The sequence below is a fragment of the Carcharodon carcharias genome, chromosome 12, assembly GCF_017639515.1.
Source record: "Carcharodon carcharias isolate sCarCar2 chromosome 12, sCarCar2.pri, whole genome shotgun sequence".
Classification (NCBI taxonomy): domain Eukaryota; kingdom Metazoa; phylum Chordata; class Chondrichthyes; order Lamniformes; family Lamnidae; genus Carcharodon; species Carcharodon carcharias.
In genome coordinates, this window is record NC_054478.1 from 144,621,297 (window position 1) to 144,643,543 (window position 22,247).

General features: G+C 43.0%; 1 protein-coding gene across 1 annotated transcript; it reads right to left on the reverse strand.

Moving 5' to 3' along the window:
• Positions 1-119: 119 nt before the first annotated feature.
• On the reverse strand, positions 120-20,115 carry si:ch211-227n13.3. The gene is made up of 5 exons (XM_041201458.1): positions 19,942-20,115; positions 16,291-16,865; positions 11,426-11,504; positions 8,647-8,748; positions 120-1,608 (listed from the first exon to the last, which is right to left on the reverse strand). The coding sequence occupies exons 1-5, from the start codon at positions 20,076-20,078 to the stop codon at positions 1,002-1,004; spliced, it is 1,500 nt and encodes a 499-aa protein (XP_041057392.1). The 5' UTR covers positions 20,079-20,115; the 3' UTR covers positions 120-1,001.
• Positions 20,116-22,247: the final 2,132 nt, after the last annotated feature.

Below are 22,247 nucleotides of genomic sequence, written 5' to 3' on the forward strand. Positions count from 1 at the left end.
GTAGACATCAGGCAGACAGGGAGGAAGGCCAGTCCCCACTGTTTGTCTCCTGCCAGTAATGCTGCAATCTGGATCTAGTGACTGGACTTTCTTTTCAAAAAAAAAAGCCCAAGTCTTCATTGCCATTCACATTAACTGCATGCAAAACCAAAAAGCATATTTTATTCAAAAACATTTGGGGTACTAAACATTACACATTAGTAAAATGGAAAAGTTCAGATTTACAGAATTAGTGAAATCTGACTGATGGTTGGTATTGCTGTGCAATTGAGCTGGTCCTAACCTAAAGAATGTGCAGGTGAAGTATAACAGGTACAAAGCTTTTTCTCAGCATATCCCTTATGATAGCAGCAAGGCATTTTAAAAGTTAATATTAATTTTCCAAAATAGATACTGGCTATTTTGAAAATCAGATTCTACTCATAGCAAGATAAGAACAAAGATAAAGGGCTATTCAAAGTGATTTTGAGTATATCTTGGATCAACATGTAAACATTAATAGTCTTCAAACTTCCAGGTACATTTTCATCAAACTAGGAAAAGTCTGATACTGAAGCTGTAACTCTTCATCCGAGGTGAGAATTGGATGTTCATTTACTTGTCAGTGGGCTGCACTTGGCTTCAATTTCAAATGGGATCATTTAGAAAGTCAAGCGTTTACCAACTTGGCTGCAACACTAGCTTTTAAATGAAACAATTTATTACCAACTGCAACGGTCTTCACAAATTCTACTTTAATTCATACCGAATGAGGGAGTGGGGGCAGAGAATTCAGAACTAAGCCAATAGAAAAAGAAAGCAATGTTAATCACTGCTGTGCTTGTTTAATAAATATAAACAAAAACATTGGTCAAATTGTCCAAAATTAAAATAATTGGTGATTTGACTAAATACTCCAACAGAAACAGTATTAGTTATACATTAATTGTGTACACAAGCGTGTGCGAGTATAGAGAACAGCTTTATGCTGACTACTTTAAGTTTGAAAGGAAAGAGCAAAGTCATGTCTCTTTGACAACACTGCCTGATGAGGTCAGAGATCTAGCCTTCAGCTTAGCAATCATATACGTAAAGCCACCAGGTTTTAACCAATCAAAAGAACTGGGAGGAGCTATCCTAGAATTTATTTTGCTTTGCGTTCCTTCCCATGTTTTTGCTTTTCCATTTGGAGAATGCAACTGATTCTCAGGACACGGTGAAGCAGAAGATGAAAAGGCAGGCTCTGTTTTTCCTGGATTAAAATTCAAAGATCTGGAATCATATGCAGGGTTGGTACAGGTGCTACTCTCACACTGCACCGATTTGCTGTCAGAGCTGTAAAACCCACTTTCACAGGTATTCGAATCGTCCGCAGAAAAGTCACAGCTGCCTTTTTTGGTCCTGTCCTCTCTGCTCAGGACAGCCGTTGTTAGTTTCCTTTTAACAGTACTGATTTCCATTTCGGAATCTTCATTATCTGAGATTACAATGGAAGATGCAGGAGTTTTGGGAAGCTTGAAAACAAATAGCTCTTTCTTCCTTGATCTTTTTTTCGTCTTTTTTTGAGGCTGTTTTTTTCTATGCTTGGCAAGAAATTCATCAACTTTTCTCCTGGAGGATCGTAGATTCCTGTGGTTAAAATAGCATAGCTTAATTTACACCTTTATCCAAAAATAAAGCTAACTGCAATATACAAAAACAAGGTTATCCAGCTGACGGGCAGGTGTTTTGGAATACTTATTCTGGAAGCTGTGCATTAAAACAGTCGCATGTGATTTTACAACTTTGCTGCTTTGGTTACCAGAATATAAAATCTTGAACTGCAACTCAATTATGAAAACATCTCTCCTTAATAGACGCCAGGGAGCAATCATAGTTGACATTTTCACAATTCGGGTTAATCTAAACTGAGGAAGAGTAATAAATATATCATAACTTTCTAACTCAATGTATATTTTATTCAACTCCAAGTGTGTGAAAGCCTCATTTTCTAATTAACTGCTCTCCTTCCCCCCCCCCCACTACCTTTTCTACCATTAAGCATTTCTATCAACAGCCACTGTGCTTCCCATCACCAATTGCACTTCAATATATGCAAAGCCAAAAACAAACTGTTTTACTAAAAGGAGCATGCAACTTAACTGGAATTTTGTTCTATTATGAAAATAATTTGAAGTAACTCATTTGAAAGAATTTCTGAAAAAAAGGGACATGTCAAAGCTTTTTGTCTTGCACCCTTCAGGATAATTCGCAAGAATACCAATTTAGGGCGAAGACAATTTATACTGTATGTAATGAGTGCGCTGATTGGTTGGCAAGTAGACTCTGATTGGAGAGGCGTTGCAATGGAGAATGCGCCAGTGATGGTGACCAATAGTTAACTGCCAAACATTGTTTGAAATTTAAACCAGAATGGTCAAGGGATTGCCCTGAGGAATGAAACAGCGAATGGCTGTCACTTATTTTGTTTAGCTGAAACAGGCACAATGTGTGTATATGTTCTTTCTGCCTGTAACGAACAGGGCCCTGTGTATTAATGTATGTAGTTTCCTTTACATGCAAATGCGCCACACTGCAAGCCCAACTGAATCTTAAATTAGTTGTCAGCGTAATTCTTAGCTTCATATTGAGGATTATTTAGCAAATGATGTCAAATTGCAGAATTACAACTAATATTGGACACCATGTTTTGAGTTTTGCAAGCACAGACTGGTTGTGTACAGTTTAAACCTTGCCTGTTGCAAACAGCAGCTGGGACATGCTGTTTGATACGATCCGTCTGTCTTTGGGATGTACGGCCTATATACCTAGCATCACACTGGCACTGAAATTCATATACCACATTACTCATTTGTGAGATAGGCCGAATATCTTTCTGGCCTGATGACAGCATCCCCAGTTAAGTGGCAAATACCACTCATGTTGCTACTATGTAGTAGCAGCATGACTCAGTTATTCCTGCATAGTGTCCTGAAGAGTGCAAGACTAAATGCTTTGAGCTGTGTCTTTTTCAGCAATACTCACATTCTGTACTACCAAATGACTATTTGGAAGAATTTCACTAAAGTAGCACTTTGGTATGATTAAATAATGGGTTGATTACTGTCCAGCATTAGTGGAGATAGTCTGGAGAGCACACGACTCAATTTTCCCCTTTTAGGATTAATTCTGTGCTTATCAAGGTGATATGCTATGGAACAAATATTTACTACTTTTCAAATCCAGTACCAGCATTAAGTAGCCTCAAATCTGAAGTCTGGCTGTTTTGGCACAATAATTTCAACTTATTCCCCAAAGTTGTTAACTCCAAAAACTATCCTGGAATGCAAAGACAACCCCAGCTACTTTTCTCCACTGCAAGTACTCCTTTAACCTCTTTCCTGTCTTTTCCACCCTCACCTCCCAACAATAAGTGTGAGGAGCATATGGACTTTTGTCACAAAGATCAAGAGCATACAATCAACTACCTCTGCCAAAACTCTCCCTTTCACTAACCCACCGGGCCAAGTTTCCCCATTGCTCTACCCTTAAAGTCTCGTTTCTCCCACATCTCCCCTCATGTTCTCTCCAAACTAATCTTGACCATGAGACCCACTTCCTGCTCCCTCAACCCTATTCCCATTAAACTGATTATCCAACCTCCCCTTCTGCTTCCTTGCTCCCCTTGTTTTTGGTAGCTGATATTTCTCTCTTCAGGGGTTGTCCCCCTCTCCTTTAAATCTGCCATCACCATCTCTTTAAAAATAAAACCATTGGTCCCTCCCATCCTGGAAAACTAATACTCCGTTTCCCTTTCCTCACCAATGTCCTTGCCTCCCAAGTCCTTGCCTGTCTCTTCCAGAAAACCATTTCCCTCCCATCAGGTTTCTGCCCTTCCAAAGCACCAAAGATCTCTTATCAAAGTTCTACGTGACAAAGATATCCCTTCACGTCCCTCCCAAACCATCTGCAGCATTAGACATGGTTGACCAGGCCAGCCTCTAATTAAATGTTAGGAAGGCTGAAGCCACTGTCCCAGTCCCCTCATACTGTGCCCTAGCAACATCTGAGACTAAACCAGACTGTTCACAATGTTGGTGTTAAATCTGACTGCGATGAACTTTCGATGCATATCCATTCCATCATTAAGACCATCTCCATAACATCACCGGACTTCACCCTGCGTCAGCTCATCTGCCGCTGAAACACTCTTTCATGCCTTTGTTACCTCAAAACTTGACTATTTCAACACGTTCCTGACTGGTGTCTCAGATTCTACCCTCCATAATCTTGAGATCATTCAATTCTGCTACCTATGTTTTAACTTGCAGCATTCACCCATTGCCCTATGCTTGCTAACCTACATTGGTTCCCAGTCAAGCAATGCCTTGATATCAAAATTCTCATCCTTGATTTCAAATACCTCCATAGCCTCACCCCTCCCCATCTCTCTAATCTCCTCCAGGACCACAACCCAAGATCTCTGCACATCTAATTTTGGCCTTTTGTGCACCCTGATTTTAATCACTCCAAGAGTATTGGGACCCTTGCTTTTCTTGATATATATTAATGATCTAGATCTTGGTGTGCAGGGGACAATTTCAAAGTTTGTGGATGAAATGAAGTTTGGGAGTGTTGTGAACTGTGAGGAGGACAGTGTAGAACTTCAAAAGGCTGTAGACAAGTTGGTGGAGTGGGCAGATAGGTGGCAGATGAAGTTCAATACAGAGAAGTGTGAGGTGATGCATTTTGGTAAGAAGAACATGGACAGATAAGATAAAATAAGGAGTGAAATTTTGAAGGGGGTTCTGGAGCAGAAAGACTTGGGTGTATATGTGCATAGATCATTGAAAGTGGCAGGACAGGAAGAGAGAGCAGTTAATAAAGCTTATAGTGTCCTGGGCTTTATTAACAGGGGCATACAATACTAGAGCAGGAAGGTTATGCTGAATTCATGTATGACACTGGTTAGACCTCAGCTGGAATATTGTGTACGGTTCTGGGCACCATATTATAGGAAGTATGTGAACACATTGGAGAGAGTGCAGAAGAGGTTTACAAGAATGGTTCCAGGGATGAGAAACTTCAGCTATGAGGATAGATTGGAGAGGTTGGGACTGTTCTTGGAGAAGGCAGCTGAGAGGAGATTTGATAGAGATGTTCAAAATCATGAGGGGGCTGGGCAGAGTAGATAGGGAGAAGCTGTTCCTGCTCGTAAAAGGATCAAGAACGAGAGGACACAGATTTAAAATGATTTACAAAAGAAGCAAATGTGATGTGAGGAAAAAAAACTTTCACACAATGAGTGGTTCGGGTCTGGAATGCACTGCCTGGATGTGTGGTGGACGCGGATTCATTTGAGGCATTCAAGAGAACATTAGATGACTATTTGAATAGAAACACAATGTGCAAGGGCACAGGGAAAAGGCAGGGCACTGGCACTGGGTCATAATGCTCACTTGCAGAGCCAGTACAGACATAATGGGCCAAATGGCCTCCTTCTGTGCCGTTAAGATTCTGTGTTTCATTCATGGCTGTGCCTTCAGTTCCTTCCCTACACCTCTCCACCTTTCCTCCTTTAAGACACTCCTTAAAATCTCTGAACAAGCTTTTGGTCATTTGATCTAATATCTCTTTATGTGGCTTGGCGTCATATTTCGGCTCATAATGCTGCTGTGAAGCACCTTGAGATGTTTTATTACATTAAAGCAGCTATATAATTCAAGTTGTTGTAGTGATGGGATGGGCAAAGAAACAACAGATGTGTCCAGAGTTGGTTCAACTTGTTACAGCAGAATAATGGGGTGGAAAGCCTGGAAAATCTGTCAAAGAGGAGGGGGTTGCTGTGGTCCAGGAATGTGGAGGAGAAGGGTGGATAGACCCCAGGGCTATGGACCACCCCTGGCTGGGTATCCTTAGGAAGTGCCCTACCCAAGCACCAGCCCACACATCCTCCATTCCCAGTGGCTTTGGTGCAGCCACCTTCCATTACCTACTGTACGAGAAAATGACCAAGATCTAACCCCATGTTAAGCTTGTAAAGTGCCTATTAGGAAGATGACATGGTAATCCGTGAGTTTGCATCGTTTTGAGAACAGTACTCCCCCTCCCTTACAGCACTGTAGCTGTATGAACATTAGAAGAATTGCAGTGATTTAAGGAGACAGCTCACCACCAAAATCTCAAGAGCAATTAGGGGTGAGCAACAAACGTTGGCCTTGCCAGTGACATCCACATCCTGTGAAAGAACTTAAAAAAGTATGAGGTAGAGGATAGAGGGGGTCCGAGCATGATGGAGAATCAAAACGACAAGCAGCTGGAAGCTCGAAGTCACGCTTATGGACTGAACATAGGTGTTCAGCAAAGTGATTAACCAATCTGCATTTGAGCTCCTCAATGGAGGTGAGTAGCGAATGTATTAGACCAAGTTAGAACTAGTGCAAGTCACTCACTGTTCACCTGAAACATGTTTTTAAGGGCATGGGTTGTGCGAAAATAAAAGGTGAGAGGGCAGGTGTTGCATCCACTGCTCTTGGATAGGAAGGTGCCAGGGGAAGGATAGCAGGCAATCGAAGAGTGGACCAGGGTGTCAAAGAGGGAATGGTCTCTTGGAACATTGAAAGCAGAGAGAAGGAAAAGATGTGTTTGGTGGTAGCATTATAACGGAGATGACAGAAAACAATCTGTTGGAGGCTGGTGGGGTGGAAGGTGAAGACCAAGGGGGCCCTCTCATGGTTCTGAGGGGGAGGGATGGGGTGAGGGCCCGATCAACCACAGAGGAAGGAAATCCTTGGGTAAGGAAACAGGAAGACATTTCAGAAGCATTAGTGTGGAAGGTCGCACAGATGCAAGAGAGTTGGAGAAACTGCTGAATGGAATGAAGTCTTTGCAGAAGACAGGGTGGGAGGGAATCAACAGTTAGCTGAGGAAGGGGAAATTTACTCTACAAAAGAAACAGTGGCAGGAGTAAGTATGTGCATTTAAACTTTACATTTTTTACAGTTTAACATCATCGAAAACAGCTCACTATAGAAATGAGTTGGACAAAATGCAAGTGGGGAGAACAATGACAAACATTTAAAATGCAAGATAGTGCAAATAGGAAAGCAAAATAAGCAACACACACATTCCACAAATTTGGTTAAATAGATGAGAATGAAGCTGACAGGGACCCAGGAGTCTTAATAGATTGGAAGCTCAAGATGGTCCTATTTCCACCCCTGCTGAAACCTCCTTCCACGCCCTTTTTAACCTCTAGACTCGACTATTCCGATGCGCTCCTGGCCAGCCTCTCACCTCCTACCTTCCATAAACTCAAGGTCATCCAAAACTCTGCTGCCCAGATTCCAACTCCTACCAAGTCTTGTTTGCCCATCGCTCTGTGCTCACTGGTCTACAGGGGCTCCCAATTTAGCCTGGGTTCTAAAATTCTTACCCTTGTTTTCAATTCCTTCCACCGCCTTGTCCCCTCCCCATCTCAAATCTCCTCTAGCCCTTCAACCCTCCAAGTTATCTTCGTTCTTTCAGTTCTGGCCACTTGACTACCCCAATTTTAATCGCTCCGGCACTGGTGGCTATGTCTTCAGCTATCAGGGTCCTTAAGCTCCCTTAAACCTCTCTGCCTCGCTTCTCTCTTTAACATGCTCCAGAAAACCTATCACTTTAACCGAGCTTTTGGTCATCTATCCTGCTATCTCATGTGGCTCAGTGTCAAATTTTAATAGATAACACTCCTGTGGACCTGGTCTTGGGACTTTTACAACATTAAAGAGGCTATATAAATATAAGTTGTTGTTGTTCAGTCAATGCAGAGTAGCAATCAACAAAGCGAATAGAAATTTGAGCAGTTTCACCAGAATACAGGAATAAAGGTCAACAATTGAATACACGGCAGAGGGAGTAGTTAGCAGATTAAAGTACTTTGGTCAGACTGCACCTTGAACAGCACATCTACTTCTGGTCTCAGACGCAAAAGAGACATAAGTACTGGAGCTGGTGCAGAGAAGAGTCACGAGACTGACTGCCGGTGTCAACAGTCAGAGTTTGAGAGAAGACTGGGGAAACTTGGGCCTATCATCCTGGAGATGAATGTCTAAGCGGTGATCTTATCAAGATATACAAAGTAATTCTAATAAATCTGGAATACTACTTTTAAGTTGTGGGAGTAGGAGAAGAGGATATGGACCAAAACCGGAGAAATCTATATTTAGGGTAGGTATCTGGAAGGTCCTCACACTGAGTGATCAACGTATGGAATAGACCTTACGGAAGAATACTGGAGGCAAAAACTCAAAAGCACATGAATAATCCTTGGGTACTGCAACAGGGCAACCATAGCATTTTGATAGATAGATACATTTAGATGGGCTGAATGGTCTACTTCATCTATAATTATTTGCGATCTACATTCAGGAGGCACAGTGGGTAATAAGTTCGATCCAGAGTGGCATTAACTTGATGCAGTATTCAAACCAAGTTTTATTGGGTTATGCATGTTTCGGGTCAAATTAAAAACGATTAAAATTGTGGGTTAACGGAAATAGAGTCTCCAGTCTGGTTCCATATGATGCAGCGAAACACGAACATTTGTTGGGTAGAAAGGAAAAGGACGACTCTGACTAAATTTGTGGGTAAAAATCATTTTGCACAGAAGGCAGAACTCCTCTTTGGGAGGAACACAGTTATTACCTCTGCAGAAACACATGAGGCCGGGAACACCGTGGGATCCACTTCCTAGTGACTTCACTCTGAGCAGAAGCACCAATCGGTTTCTTCAGGCACCAAATCGCTCTGCAATTAGAACCATAAGTCACGAGAAGATTTACCACATACAAACTAGATTTGAATAAAAACAACTGCACTACAAATTGAGAAACAGCAACAAAAAACAGACCAATATGTGAAAAAAAAAGATTCAAGGTGCAAATACAAATGCTGACTTTTTGTGCAGTTCCAACAAAAAAAATAATTTCAATGCCATAGATGTTTCCCCTTATAAAATTCATAAAGAGAATATGGTGAAAGGCAAAGATTATAAAACCCCAAATATATTCATTTTGAAGTTGTTATTCTGCTTCTTTGCATCTGCATCAGAATGCAAAGTAGCACTGGAATAATTGAGTTTACGTAGCTCATCATAGTTGTAAAGTTGTCTGGGGCAGTACAGAAAATTGCTCATGCAATTGTGGGGAGACAGGAAGAACACTAAAAAAAGAACCAAAGTTTTTTGGTGCTTTTTCACCCATAGTAGGGGGCTAACCTGAAACTATAACATTAACTAACACATTCTTTGCAACTAGTTAAATAAACTATTTTTACCCCACATATCTGACTTAGGATCATACTTCACATAGCCCAAAACGTTCAAATTCAAACAGAGTTGACACCTCGCACTCCAGAATACGCTGCATAAAAGGACTTCAGTGTTGTTTTTCTAGAGGATGCCACATAAATATCTGTAACTAAGCAAACAATGCCCACGTCTTGGAACCTCCTCCCCTCCATAAAGTTTGAAATCATCACTGGTGAACTATTTTAGTTTAAAAAAAAAATTAAAACTTGCTTCTAAAATGGAAGGTGGCACTAAACTTCCCTTAGCTGGTTATGTTTGTTAATTAGTTACTAGTAATTCTGCTGTGATGTTGCACAGAAGGATCCAAGACAAAAATGTGATCCCTCTGGATGAAGCAGGGTTAAGGGAAGAATAATTGCACTAGTTTGTGCGCAAAGGTCAGTCCCATTTTGCGGTCTTTTTAAGGCACTTGGGATTTTATATTACAGCGGAACAACAAATCTCAGCGGAATTTAAGCAGGAAATTGAAGTTTCCCTGCAGTACAGGTGGAGAGTTGGAACTGGCAAGGCTGAGGTGCTACAGGATAGTCACTGGAAGGATACAATTGCAGCATGTTGGTTACTATTATAAAGGTAGAACACTGCAGATGCTAGAAATCTGAAATTACGAGAAAACGCAGGAAACCTGGGCTGAGAGAAGTTCAGTGCACTGATCCAATCTTTCTTCTTGGGGGCGATTCTGCCAATGCAGCAACATTTTCCTCGTCATTAAAGGTACCATTAAAAGGAAGGAGCCTCTTTCCTTTATATAGAATTCTATGCTGGAGTTTGATAGGGTAAATTGAGAAAGATGTGTTTCCAGTGACCGAAGGTTCGGTAACAGAGGGACACACCCAAAGAATCAGAGGCAATATGAGAAAGCCATTTTAATAACACTAGCAAGTGTTGTGATGTGGAATGTACTGCCTGAAAGGGTTGGAAGCAGATTCAACAGTAAATTTCAAAAGATAATTAGGCAAACATTCGAAGGGGAAGCATTTTGCAGGACTTTGGAACTAATTGGATTGCTCAACTAAAGATCCAGCACAGGTACTATGAAACAAATGGCCTCCTTATGGGCTGCATCATTCTCAGAACCTGTTAGAGACTTAACAGTTCCTTGAGGAAGTTCTGCTCTTCTTCCAATGGGGTTTCTCTTTATTTTTTTTTTTTAAAAGCCTTGTTCATCTTCATGGTTTAGTAATTTATAAACACTGAGCTGATAGTTTCCAGCATTTTCTACTTTAGTCTCTATCATAGATTTGAACAAAAGGAATTTAGAATGGAAAAAAAGCTGACAAAACGTGATGCTAAGATAAAAGGAAAATATTGTGGATGTTGGAATTCTGGAAAAAAAAGTGTGCCGGAAAAACTCAACAGACCTGGTAGCATCTGTGGAGAAAGAAACAGAGTTAACGTTTTGAGTCAATTATGACTCAAATCACGTTAACTGTTTTCTCTCTCCACAGATGCTGCCAGACAGGCTGAGTTCTTCCAGCACTTACTTTTCGTGACAAGACGCAACAGCTGGAATTAAAATTTTATAGACAGTAAGTGTACAGACATTTCTTTTTTAAAATACAGACATTAGCAGACCTTTTGACTCCACTATCGAGCCTGATGCACGTTTCTCATGATGCACGGTACATTTAAATGCAACTAAATTTAAAAGCAAGGGCACCAGACAAATATTTCTGATAATTCAAAAATTACCTTGAAGAATGTTTACCGTAGATGTCAGCATACAAGTCGACGTTGAAGCCTCGAAAAATCCCTCCAAAAACAGCGGTCAACTTACACGCCAGGTATAAGAGTGAACTGCTAGTGAGGGGTGGTCACCAATTTGAAATGTCATTAGCATCCGATGCAAAGAGTGGGAGTGTGTTAAACTCCCACAGATCGTTGAAACATAACCCACATCGCTTGCTTAATCTCTGGTGCCCAGTTATAAGGTATTGGGATTAAGTAAAACATGCATTTGTAGGGTAAAGAATTGAGGCTTACTACTAGCGCAAGTACTGCAAGCATGTGTGGCTGAAAAATCGGGTGCGGGGGAGGCGGGGTTCAACTTATATACCGAGTATATGCAAAAACATGATTTTTGGGGGCGGACTTATACGGCACGATTTACAGTACCTTCTATGTTTCTGTAGATGATTTCTAGGCAACAAAGGTTTTTTCAAGACCCATTGGTCACAGGATAAAGAGGTGGGATCTGAAAAAGAAACCTATATAAAAATGGGGTTTATAGCAGTTTCAGTCTAGCTTACATTCCATTTAAATACAAACACTTGCTATCCAACATTGCTTGGCACATTCACCAGGAACAGTTTTTGAATTGCTAATATATGGAAAAGCTAAATGTCGATACCCATTGAAGGTGTTAAATAATTTTTAAAATAGGCTGTCGAAAGTGGGGAGGGGAAAGAACAAAAGGGAAGGTCTGGGATAGAGTGCAAAGCAGGAGATATAAGATGACAAAAATGTCATACAACAAAAGGCAAAAGAAGTGGTAATGATTGTAGAAAAGAGACAAAGCATTTGTCTAGCGTGAGCATAAACACCAGCATAACTGTTTCTCTCTCCACAGATGCCATCAGACCTGCTGAATATTTCCAGCACTTTGTTTTTATTTCAGTTTTCCAGCATCGGAAGTACTTTTGTTTTATTTTGCTGCTTTGTGTTACTTGTGTCCAAGGAAAATATTATAAATGCATATTTAAGAAATGCAATATGAAAAGTCTCAATTTTCTAAACTTGGTGATTCTTGTTGGAATTAATCATATATAATACAAACTATGTAGAAAGCCCAACTTGGGAGGGGACAGTTCTGGACCTAATATTTGGAAATGAGCCTGGGCAGGTGGAAGGCGTATCAATTGGGGAGCATTTTGGTGATAGTGACCATAACTCAGTTAGATTTAGGATAGTTGTGGAGATGGATAAGGTTGGGCCGGGAACAAAAGTTCTAAACTGGGAAAAGGCTAATTTAACTAAGATGAGATACGATTTGGCCCAAATGGACTGGAAGTAGCTACTTGCAGATAAAACTGTGTCAGAGCAGTGGGAGGCATTCAAAGAGGAAATAGCAAGAGTACAGGGCAAATATGTTCCCATAAAGACAAAGGGGAGGACAAAGTCCAGAGAACCCTAGATGTAAAGGGACATAAAGATTAGGATTAAGGAAAAAAGAGAAGCTTATGCCAGATACTGAGGGCTGAATACGGCAGAGTCCTTAGAGGAGTATAAAATGTGCAGAGGGCAGCCTAAAAAGGAAATTAGGAAAGCTAAGAGAGTGCATAAGAAAGCATTGGTGGGTAGGATAAAGGAAACCCAAAAGAGTTTTTTAAATATATAAAGAATGAGAAAATAACTCAGGAAAGAGTAGGGCTAATTAGGGACCATAGAGATAATGTGTGTGTGGACTTGGACTTGGAAGACGTAGGTACAGTCCTCAATGAATACTTTGCGTCGATCTTCGCAATGGAAAAGGACGACGCAGGTGTGGACATCAGGTTGGAGGGCTGTGAAATATTAGAGGAAATTAACAGGGAGAGAGGAGGTTCGAGTGGGTTTAAAGGCTTTAAAAGTGGATAAATCCGCAGGCCCGGATGAGATATATCCCAGGCTGTTGAAGGAGGCAAAGGAAGAGATGTCAGGGGCCCTGGCAGTAATTTTCAAATCCTCTCTGGCCACAGGTGAGGTGCCAGAGGACTGCTAACATTGTCTATTATTAAAAAAGGGAGGGAGGGATAAACCAGGAAATTATAGGCCAGTCAGTCTAACCTCAGTGGTGGAGAAGTTATTAGAAAGAATTCTGAAGACAGAACATACCTGCACTTGGAGAGACATGGATTAATCAGGGATAGTCAGCATGGATTTGTTAAGGGAAGGTCGTGTTTGACAAATTTGATCAAATTTTTTGAGGAGGTAACTAGGAGTGTTGATGAGGGTAATGCATTTGATGTGGTCCACACATACTTTGGCAAGGCTTTTGATAAGGTCCCTCATGGCAGACTGGTCCAGAAAGCAAGAGCCCATGGAATCCAAGGCAAAACAGCACATTGGATCCAAAATTGGCTGAGAGGCAGGACGCAGAGGGTGATGGTAGAGGGATGTTTCTGTGACTGGAAGTTTGTTTCCAGTGGGGTTCCGCAGGGCTCGGTGCTGGGGCCCTTGCTGTTTGTGGTGTACATAAATGATTTGGACCTAAACGTAAGGGGTATGATCAAGAAGTTCACAGATGACATGAAAATTGGTAGGCTGGTAAATAGTGAGGAGGATAGCTGTAGATTGCAGGGGGATACCAATGGACTAGTCAGGTGGGCAGAGCAGTGGCAAATGGAATTCAACCTGGAAAAGTGTGAGGTAATGCACTTGGGGGGGGCGCTAACAAGGCAAGGGATTACATTATGAATGGTAAGACCGTGGAAAATACTGAAGATCAGAGGGGACCTTGGTGTGCATGTCCACAGATCCCTGAAGGTAGCAGGGCAGGTAGGTAAGGTGGTTAAGAAGGCATATGGGATACTAGCCTTTATTAGCTCAGGCACAGAATTTAAGAGCAGGAAGGTTATGCTGGAACTGTATAAAATGTTGGTTGAGCCCAGCTGGAGTACTGTGTGCAGTTCTGGTCACCACATTATGGGAAGGATGTGATTGCATTGGAGAGGGTGCACAGGAGATTTACTAGGATGCTGCCTGGGCTGGAGGGTCTGAGCTATGAGGAAAGATTGGATAGGCTGGGATTGTTTTCCTTGGAGCAACGAAGGTTGAGAGGGGACCTGATAGAGGTGTATAAGACTATGAGGGGCATAGATTAGGTGGATAGGAAGGTACTTTTTCCTTTAGTAGAGGTGTCAATAACCAGGGGGCATAGATTTAAGGTAAGAGTTAGAAGGCTAAGAGGGGAGTTAAGGAGAAAGTTATTTCACCCAGAGGGTGGTGGGAGTCTGGAACTCACTGCTTCAAAGGTTGGTTGAGTCAGGAACTCTTGTAATATTTAAGAAATATTTAGATATTCACATGTGTTGCCACAGTCTCAAGGGCTATGGGCCAAGCCCTGGAAAATGCGATTAGTGTAGTCAGGTCTTTGTTGAATGGCATGGACACAATGGGCCGAACGGCCTCCTTCTGTGCTGTAAACGTCTATGGGCACCGTAATTATTCTTCAATACGCTCATGCAAATATGACAGCAAAATACTGTGGATGCTGTAAAACCACAATAAAAACGAAATAATGCTGCCAATACTCAGCAGGTCCGACAGCAACCTGCGGAGAGAGAAACAGGAGCTAATGTTTCGGAGCTGTTCTGACGATGGCTCAGCAACCTGAAACGTCGACTGTGTTTCTCTCTCCACAAGTTGCTGTCGGACCTGCAGACCATTATTTTGGATTTACAGCATCCGCAGTATTTTTCTCCACAGTTGCTGCCAGGTCTGAGTATTGCCAGCATTTTCTGCTTTTATATCTTGCAAACAGGATGCCACTTTCAAGGGCAGCTAGTGCAACTCACGCTGAAAGTGCATCAATGGCATCTGTCCAAATACATTCTTCATCCTCAAAAAGTCCAACATTCTACCAAGTCAGATGATGCAATCGCTCTGATATTTTCATGGCAACATACCAAGCAATAATTAAGTTCTAGGATTTTCAATTTACTAGTCAGTTGGGATTTTGAATTTAGTTAACTTGCAATAAAGTAGTTTTCGCGTAATTAAAAAATCATTTGATAATCCGATAACTGGTTCTCTCTGAGGGACTAGAGAATGTTTCATACGTATCAAATGGGTATTTTACATAAACATTGAATATTCAAGATACTGTACCCTTAACGAGTAAGCCTGTCTCACCGGAGCAATGCTAGAATTTGTCCTGCCAAGTTATTTGCAGTGTCTGATTGGCTTAGTCAACACCACTCCTACTTCTGAAGCACATGATTATGGTTACAAGATCTACCTTGGGACATGTGCACATGAACTATAGTGCAATTTCAATGCAATGCTGAGAGAATGCTGCATTGCTAAAGGTGCCATTCTATGAAGGAGGTGTTAAATCGATGCTGGTGATTCAGGCAGAGGTTAAAGATCTTGTGGCACTACACAAAGAGCAAGAAGCTTTCCCTATTCCCTGATCAACATCTTTCCTTTAACCACCAGCAGGTTATTCATCTCACTGCTTTATGTACAATGGCAGACACACTGGCATACATAATAGTTACTGCCTGTTTAGGTATTCATTACATGAGGTGCTTTAAGATGTTAAGAAACAGGATAAGAGGCAAGTCTTCTCGCAACAACTTCTGCTGGAGCACCTTTCAAAGCGCATGAGTTAACCAATATTTAACAAGCATTTTGACAGATGTTCAGTGTTCCAGTAAAACAAGCAAACTAACTGCCTGCAAACAAAGCCTTTTTTTTTCAGAAATCCTTTCAGCCCTCAAACTTGTGCAAGGACAATTCTTGACTCAAAAACTGGCAGGGTTACAGCATAGGAGGCCATTCTTCCCATTGTGTCTGTGCTGACCCTCTGAAGGAGCAATTCACCTCATACTACTCCCTGACCTCTGCCCCAAAGCTGTGCAATTTTTTCCACTGATTCTATAAGACACGATTATAAAATCTTTCTACTGACTGAACGGTCAGCTTGTATTTCAATGTAAACCAAGTTGTGTGCCATCTCCTAAATGTTGGACATGAGATTTGCCTGGGGATAGACTCCAAGCAAGTTCTCTACAACTGTATCATGACATAGGCTGGATTAGTAATTATGTAAAGAGCAAAGAATTGCTAAAATATGTACAAGAGAGCTTTTTAAAATCAGTGTTTCCAGTCCAAACTGACATCAGGTTCTCACTAATGAAACAATGGATAAAATTCAATGTTATCCATCATTGAATTTCACCCATGGTACATATGTTGCCTTTACCAGGACACATACATACTCCATACATTGTATACAATCAGCATTAAGGAACGATTGTGAAAATGCACCATCCTACCATAAGGTTGTTTCTTCCCTGATGCACACCCCTTTTTCTTCGTTGCCTTTTTATTTACTACTTTCCAAAACATCTCCGAGCAGGCCTCACAGGTGACCGTTTCTCTGTAATCCTCCCCAGAGTTTGTCGAGATGGCATCATCATTAGAGGAGAATTCAAAAATTCCTTCTTCATTCTTATCACTGTTTTTGGGGCTTAGACCCGCTTCTTGGAGAACTGGTTGCTTCACAGCAAAGAATGAAGTCTCAGTGTTTGACTTCAAGTTCGCTTTTGCCTTTCCTGGAAAAGTGTTACATTTCAGATTGGGTCTTTTGGCAGAAAGCCTTGCAGCTTCAGCACTGCAGGTGCTAGTGATGGCTCTGCCACTGTCGCTATTCCTCAGCCTTAATTGCTCAGATGGAATGGAATCCTCTGTTATAAGGACATCTCGAGAGGCATTTTTTAGGTTATTTTGGGGGACATTCTCCAATGCTAGGAGGTTGTACAAATCTTTCTGTGTCGTGGTGTGAGCACAATGGTTGTCCTTTGGTGCTGATTTTTCAACTTTTTCTTTATTGCCAAGCAAAGAATTATACCTATAACAAAAATAAAATAGTAAATGAAGCACAAATTTCTCAGGATAGTAAACTAAATCAAAAAGTTTATAACTCAATTATTGTCCCGTTTCCATTTATAATTAAATCTTTCTTGCTTGCACTCAAATTACTAACTGATGCCACAAAGATAGTTCCAATGATGCTTAAGTTCAAAGTAAAGACTGGAGAGCAGAATAAAACCAAGAATTACACTGGATCTCCATGGTACATAAAACAGAGACACCAATACCAGGGCTTTGTAGTTCAGGAATACAGCTGGCCAAGTTGCTTCTGTAGAGAAATTTCTTCAAAAGCAAGTCTATAAACATGCCATAATCTTGTCAAGTTTCAAAATCAAACTGACTTCGAGAATTGGACCCAAATACCCGAGATATGATTATAGTGGGTGTGAGACAGTGAATAAATAAATGGTAATGAGTATCAGAATCCAATTATTTTTCTTGTACTCAACAAGGACACTCCCCAAGCAACTCCCCTTTCCCTAAAGGAGAAAGTGTGGCCTTGGGTGCATAACATCTAACAGTCTAGTATGGTCCAGGGATTGAACAGAATGTTGTTGTTTAATTTGCTTACTGGAACTGACAAGCCTCATGCTTTCCTAAACTTCAAACAGGAGAATAAACACTTAGGCTACAAATATAATTGGATTAAATATAGAAAACAAATAAAAAGAAAATCAATACAGCTGGCCAAGTTGCTTCTGTAGAGAAATTTCTTCAAAAGCAAGTCTATAAACATGCCATAATCTTGTCAAGTTTCCGAATCAAACTGACTTCGAGAATTGTACCCTGTCTTTACTTTGAACTTAAGGATCCTTGTGGCAGCAGTTAGTAATCTGAACACAAGCAAGAAAGATTTAATTATAAATGGAAACAGCACAATACAGAAATTTTAAACTTATTATTTTCATCTGAAAAAAAATGTAAGATGCAACATTTTGCTAACTTTCCCAATAAGAACAAATCTTTGAGTTAATAGAACAGAGCAGATAGCATGTGAATTTGGCTGTTTCGGCACCGTGAGAATTGTGAAAGCCAGACTGGGAGGATTTAAAGAGGTAGTTCCAGGAGAGTTGGAACGCAATGAGATGTTCAAAACCCTTGGATAGGAAAGAGGGGTGAGAAATGGGGCTGAGGTTGAAGCCGATGGAGCAGTAGTTGAGAGAGAATGGATTTGAGGGAAGAGTGACAGGAGTTTTGAAGGAGAGGGGAACTGCAAAGAATAGGGAAGCACTTACAATCTCAATTAGAATCGAGACAAAGGAAAGAATTGGTGGAGCTGGTAGATCTTAAGGATGAAATGTGCTCGAGGAAGATAGGGAAGGTGAAGAAAAGCTACAAAAGGTCACTGAAGGTTAGGAGTGAGGGCAGGGAGGAGGCTGGTGGAAAAGGAGAAAAAGCAGAATAAAAAAAGCTACATGAAGGGCTCTATTTCAAAGTAAGAAACCCATGAGTTCCCCATGTTTGCTGTTTGTGACAAGGCTGAAAGGGGCAAGGAAAAGGGTTAAAGCAGAGAGCTTGACATGAAAAGAGAGCTTGGGGTTAATTTGCCCTCAAGGAAATACTGAAGAGGCAGGCAATTTTCATTAGAGAGAGCAAACAACCGTAATGCTTGAATTGGTCAAACAAGGTCTGCCAATAAGTAGTTAGGCCAAAACAAAAACAAAAACAGAATTAGCTGGACAAACTCAGCAGGTCTGGCAGCATCGGCAGAGAAGAAAAGAGTTGACGTTTCGAGTCTTCATGACCCTTCAACAGACTGTGAAGGGTCATGAGGACTCGAAACGTCAACTCTTTTCTTCTCCGCCGATGCTGCCAGACCTGCTGAGTTTGTCCAGGTAATTCTGTTTTTGTTTTGGATTTCCAGCATCCGCAGTTTTTTGTTTTTATCTTAAGTAGTTAGGCCAGTTGCTTGCCAAGTAAGTTTGGGTTTACACCCATTTTACTCGTGGAAGAGCAGCTGGAGACTGTGTACTGGGGTGGGAAATGATGATTACTTTGCTAGGTACAAGGGCAAGAAAAAAGGTTAGTGAGCAGTTGACCCCGGAGCAGAGATGTTGAGACAAATAAAGAACTTAAGGCAAGGGAGTTGGGAATTTATGCACAAGGTTGTAAGAATCCCAGGAGGGAAGGGGATGGGAAATTGTTTCCTCAATGGGCAGATGACAGGCATAGTGTTTCACAGTAATGGAGATGGAGAAGTAGTCAGGTATCAGGATCTCACACGCAGCGAGACCACGATTTTCATGGAAGTGACCAAGACACGGTATGGGGAATTCACGAGGGTGAAAAATCGAGGGTGTCTGGGACTGAAGTCAGAGGGCTTAGGGGACTGCAGGTATAGAGGCTGAAAATCAGCAAAGCTGTCGGGTCATTTCACACAGGGAACCAAAGGAAGGGAAAAAAACACCTGAGGTGGTCAGGCTGCAAGTGGCAAAATGTCAGTTTCACCTGGGAGGGAGGTTCTGAAGTGGTGTCACACAGCCGTGTCACTGCAAAGCATTTCACAGGAGATAAAGAGAGAGAGTGTCCCTGTTTGAGTAGCACAATTACCAAGGTGCTTTAAAAATAAAACAATGCATGCTCGCTCTGTGGAGATGCACAGAACACGTCTACAGTGTGGAACAGAGCCTGGCACACTGAGATATACCATGTGCAAGTCCTCCAAACGGGTTTCTGCTGGAGGGCAGAAGCTGAGGTTGGTGTGTGTGTGTGTGTGTGTGTTGTGGGGGGAGGGGAGGAGGGGAATCAGGGGCAAGATATTAAAGCGCTTTGGTGCCAACATTTACTGTGAGATGAAGCAGCGGAAACAAAAAAAAAACCGGGCAGGCCCCCCAACACCCTTAACTCGGGGCTTCATCCGGCTTTAAGCAGTCGCCCAAGCTCGGTAACCGCCCTAAAATAAACCTGGCTCTGGGTGGCTCTGTGAGGGGGTTGGGCGCTGGGCCCCGGGCCCCGGGCCCCGGCCTCGGCTGGGAACGATTGTCAATCAGTCAAGGCCGCGCGGCGGGCTCCGCGAAACAGAACCGGGGGGAGGGGGGGGGGTGAAATCTCACAGCTGCTGGAAGGCGGTCTCCACTTCCACTTGGTTGAGGGTGTTGTTCGGCCGCGAGGTACAAGCCTTGTCTTCGGGGCCGCCATTTTGTTGTTGTTGTTGTTGCTGCTGCTCTTGCCGCCGCCGCCTCCTTCGCATCCTCCTCCTCCTCCCTGCACTCGGCGCGCGCGCGCCAGGCCCGTTCGAACCGCGCGCTCCTCCTCCCACCCCCGCTGTTTCCGATTGGACCGCTTCACTGTCGATCTATCGCACCCATCCAATAGGAGCTAAGACTAGACTTTGGGCCAACCAAAGGGTGGGAGGGGCGGGCTCGTCCCAGAATGCGCGCGCCACTCCGGCTCTCCTGATTGGGATAGTCCCCTGTTCGTCATACGTACTCGTCCAATAGGAGCGAGGTTAGGCGTTGCTTTTGGGCACCGCCCCCCCACCCCCCCAATTCCTCCCCGGCCAGGCGGCTCGCTCCAACCCTCGTGCGGCGCACCGCCCACCGTCCTCTCTACGACGCGTCGGACTGGACCATTCGGCTGCCAATGTCTAATAGGACAATGCATTTGTCTAACAGGAACAAGCCCCGACGTTCTTTACCCCACCCACCAGGGGGCTCGCTCCAATCCTCCTGCGCAGCGTTCTCTTCGATGCGTCTGATTAGATCATTCCACTGTCACTCACCCACCAAACGGCTCGTTCCAAACCCGCCTCCCGGCACCTTCCGGCTCCCTTCCTCGTCTGATTGGGCCGATATGTTGTCAATCATAGAGACGCTTGTCCAATAAGGGCCAGGAAAAGCGTAAGTTACCCACCCACTCACATGGCACATTCGATCCCATAATCTCGCATGGGCCCCAGCTATGCCTGTCTCTTTATGGGGTATGTGGAACATTCCTTGTTCCAGTCCTACTCCGGCCCCCTTCCACAACTCTTTCTCTGGTACATCGATGATTACTTCGGTGCTGCTTCATGCTCTCGTCGGGACTTGGAAAAATTTATTAATTTTGCTTCCAATCTCCACCCCTCCATCATTTTCACGTGGTCCATCTCTGACACTTCCCTTCCCTTCCTTGACCTCTCTGTCTCAATCTCTGGTGATAGACTGTCCACCAATATCCATTACAAACCCACCGACTCCCACAGCTATCTCGACTACAGCTCCTCACACCCCACTTCCTGTAAGGACTCCATCCCATTCTCTCAGTTCCTTCGCCTCCGTCACATCTGTTCCGATGATGCCACTTTCAAAAACAGTTCCTCTGACATGTCCTCCTTCTTCCTTAACCGAGGTTTTCCACCTACGGTCGTTGACAGGGCCCTCAACCGTGTCCGGCCCATGTCCCGCGCATCCGCCCTCACGCCTTCTCCTCCCTCCCAGAAACATGATAGGGTCCCCCTTGTCCTCACTTATCACCCCACCAGCCTCCGCATTCAAAGGATCATCCTCCGCCATTTCCGCCAACTCCAGCATGATGCCACCACCAAACACATCTTCCCTTCACCCCCCTTATCGGCATTCCGTAGGGATCGCTCCCTCCGGGACACGCTGGTCCACTCCTCCATCACCCCCTACTCCTCAACCCCCTCCTATGGCACCACCCCTTGCCCGCGCAAAAGATGCAACACCTGCCCCTTCACTTCCTCTCTCCTCACCGTCCAAGGACCCAAACACTCCTTTCAAGTGAAGCAGCATTTCACTTGCATTCCCCCAACTTAGTCTACTGCATTCGTTGCTCCCAATGTGGTCTCCTCTACATTGGAGAGACCAAACGTAAACTGGGCGACCGCTTTGCAGAACACCTGCGGTCTGTCCGCAAGAATGACCCAAACCTCTCTGTCGCTTGCCATTTTAACACTCCACCCTGCTCTCTTACCCACATGTCTGTCCTTGGCTTGCTGCATTGTTCCAGTGAAGCCCAACGCAAACTGGAGGAACAACACCTCATCTTCCGACTAGGGACTTTACAGCCTTCCGGACTGAATATTGAATTCAACAACTTTAGGTCGTGAGCTCCCTCCCCCATCCCCACCCCCTTTCTGTTTCCCCCTTCCTTTTTTTTTCCAATAAATTATAAAGATTTTCCTTTTCCCACCTATTTCCATTACATAAAAAAAACCCCACTAGCGCTATACCGTGAGTGCCCTACCATCCATTCTTAATTAGCACATTCGTTTAGATAATATCACCAACTTTAACTTTAACACCTATGTGTTCTATTGTACTATTGTCGTTGACATCTTTTGATGATCTGCTTCTATCACTGCTTGTTTGTCCCTACAACCACACCCCCCCTCCACCTCTCTGTCTCTCTATCTCTC

What these genes read in the sequence shown, in the direction of transcription:
- si:ch211-227n13.3 (XM_041201458.1), bottom strand. Translation starts at nt 20,078, where the DNA reads ATGCGAAGGAGGCGGCGGCGGCAAGAGCAGCAGCAACAACAACAACAA. An exon ending in AGGGAAGAAACAACCTTATG is followed by an intron (nt 11,505 to 16,290) that starts GTAGGATGGTGC and finishes TTTCTTTTTCAG; the next exon opens with ATCCCACCTCTTTATCCTGT. An exon ending in CATCTACAGAAACATAGAAG is followed by an intron (nt 8,749 to 11,425) that starts GTACTGTAAATC and finishes TTCTAATTGCAG; the next exon opens with AGCGATTTGGTGCCTGAAGA.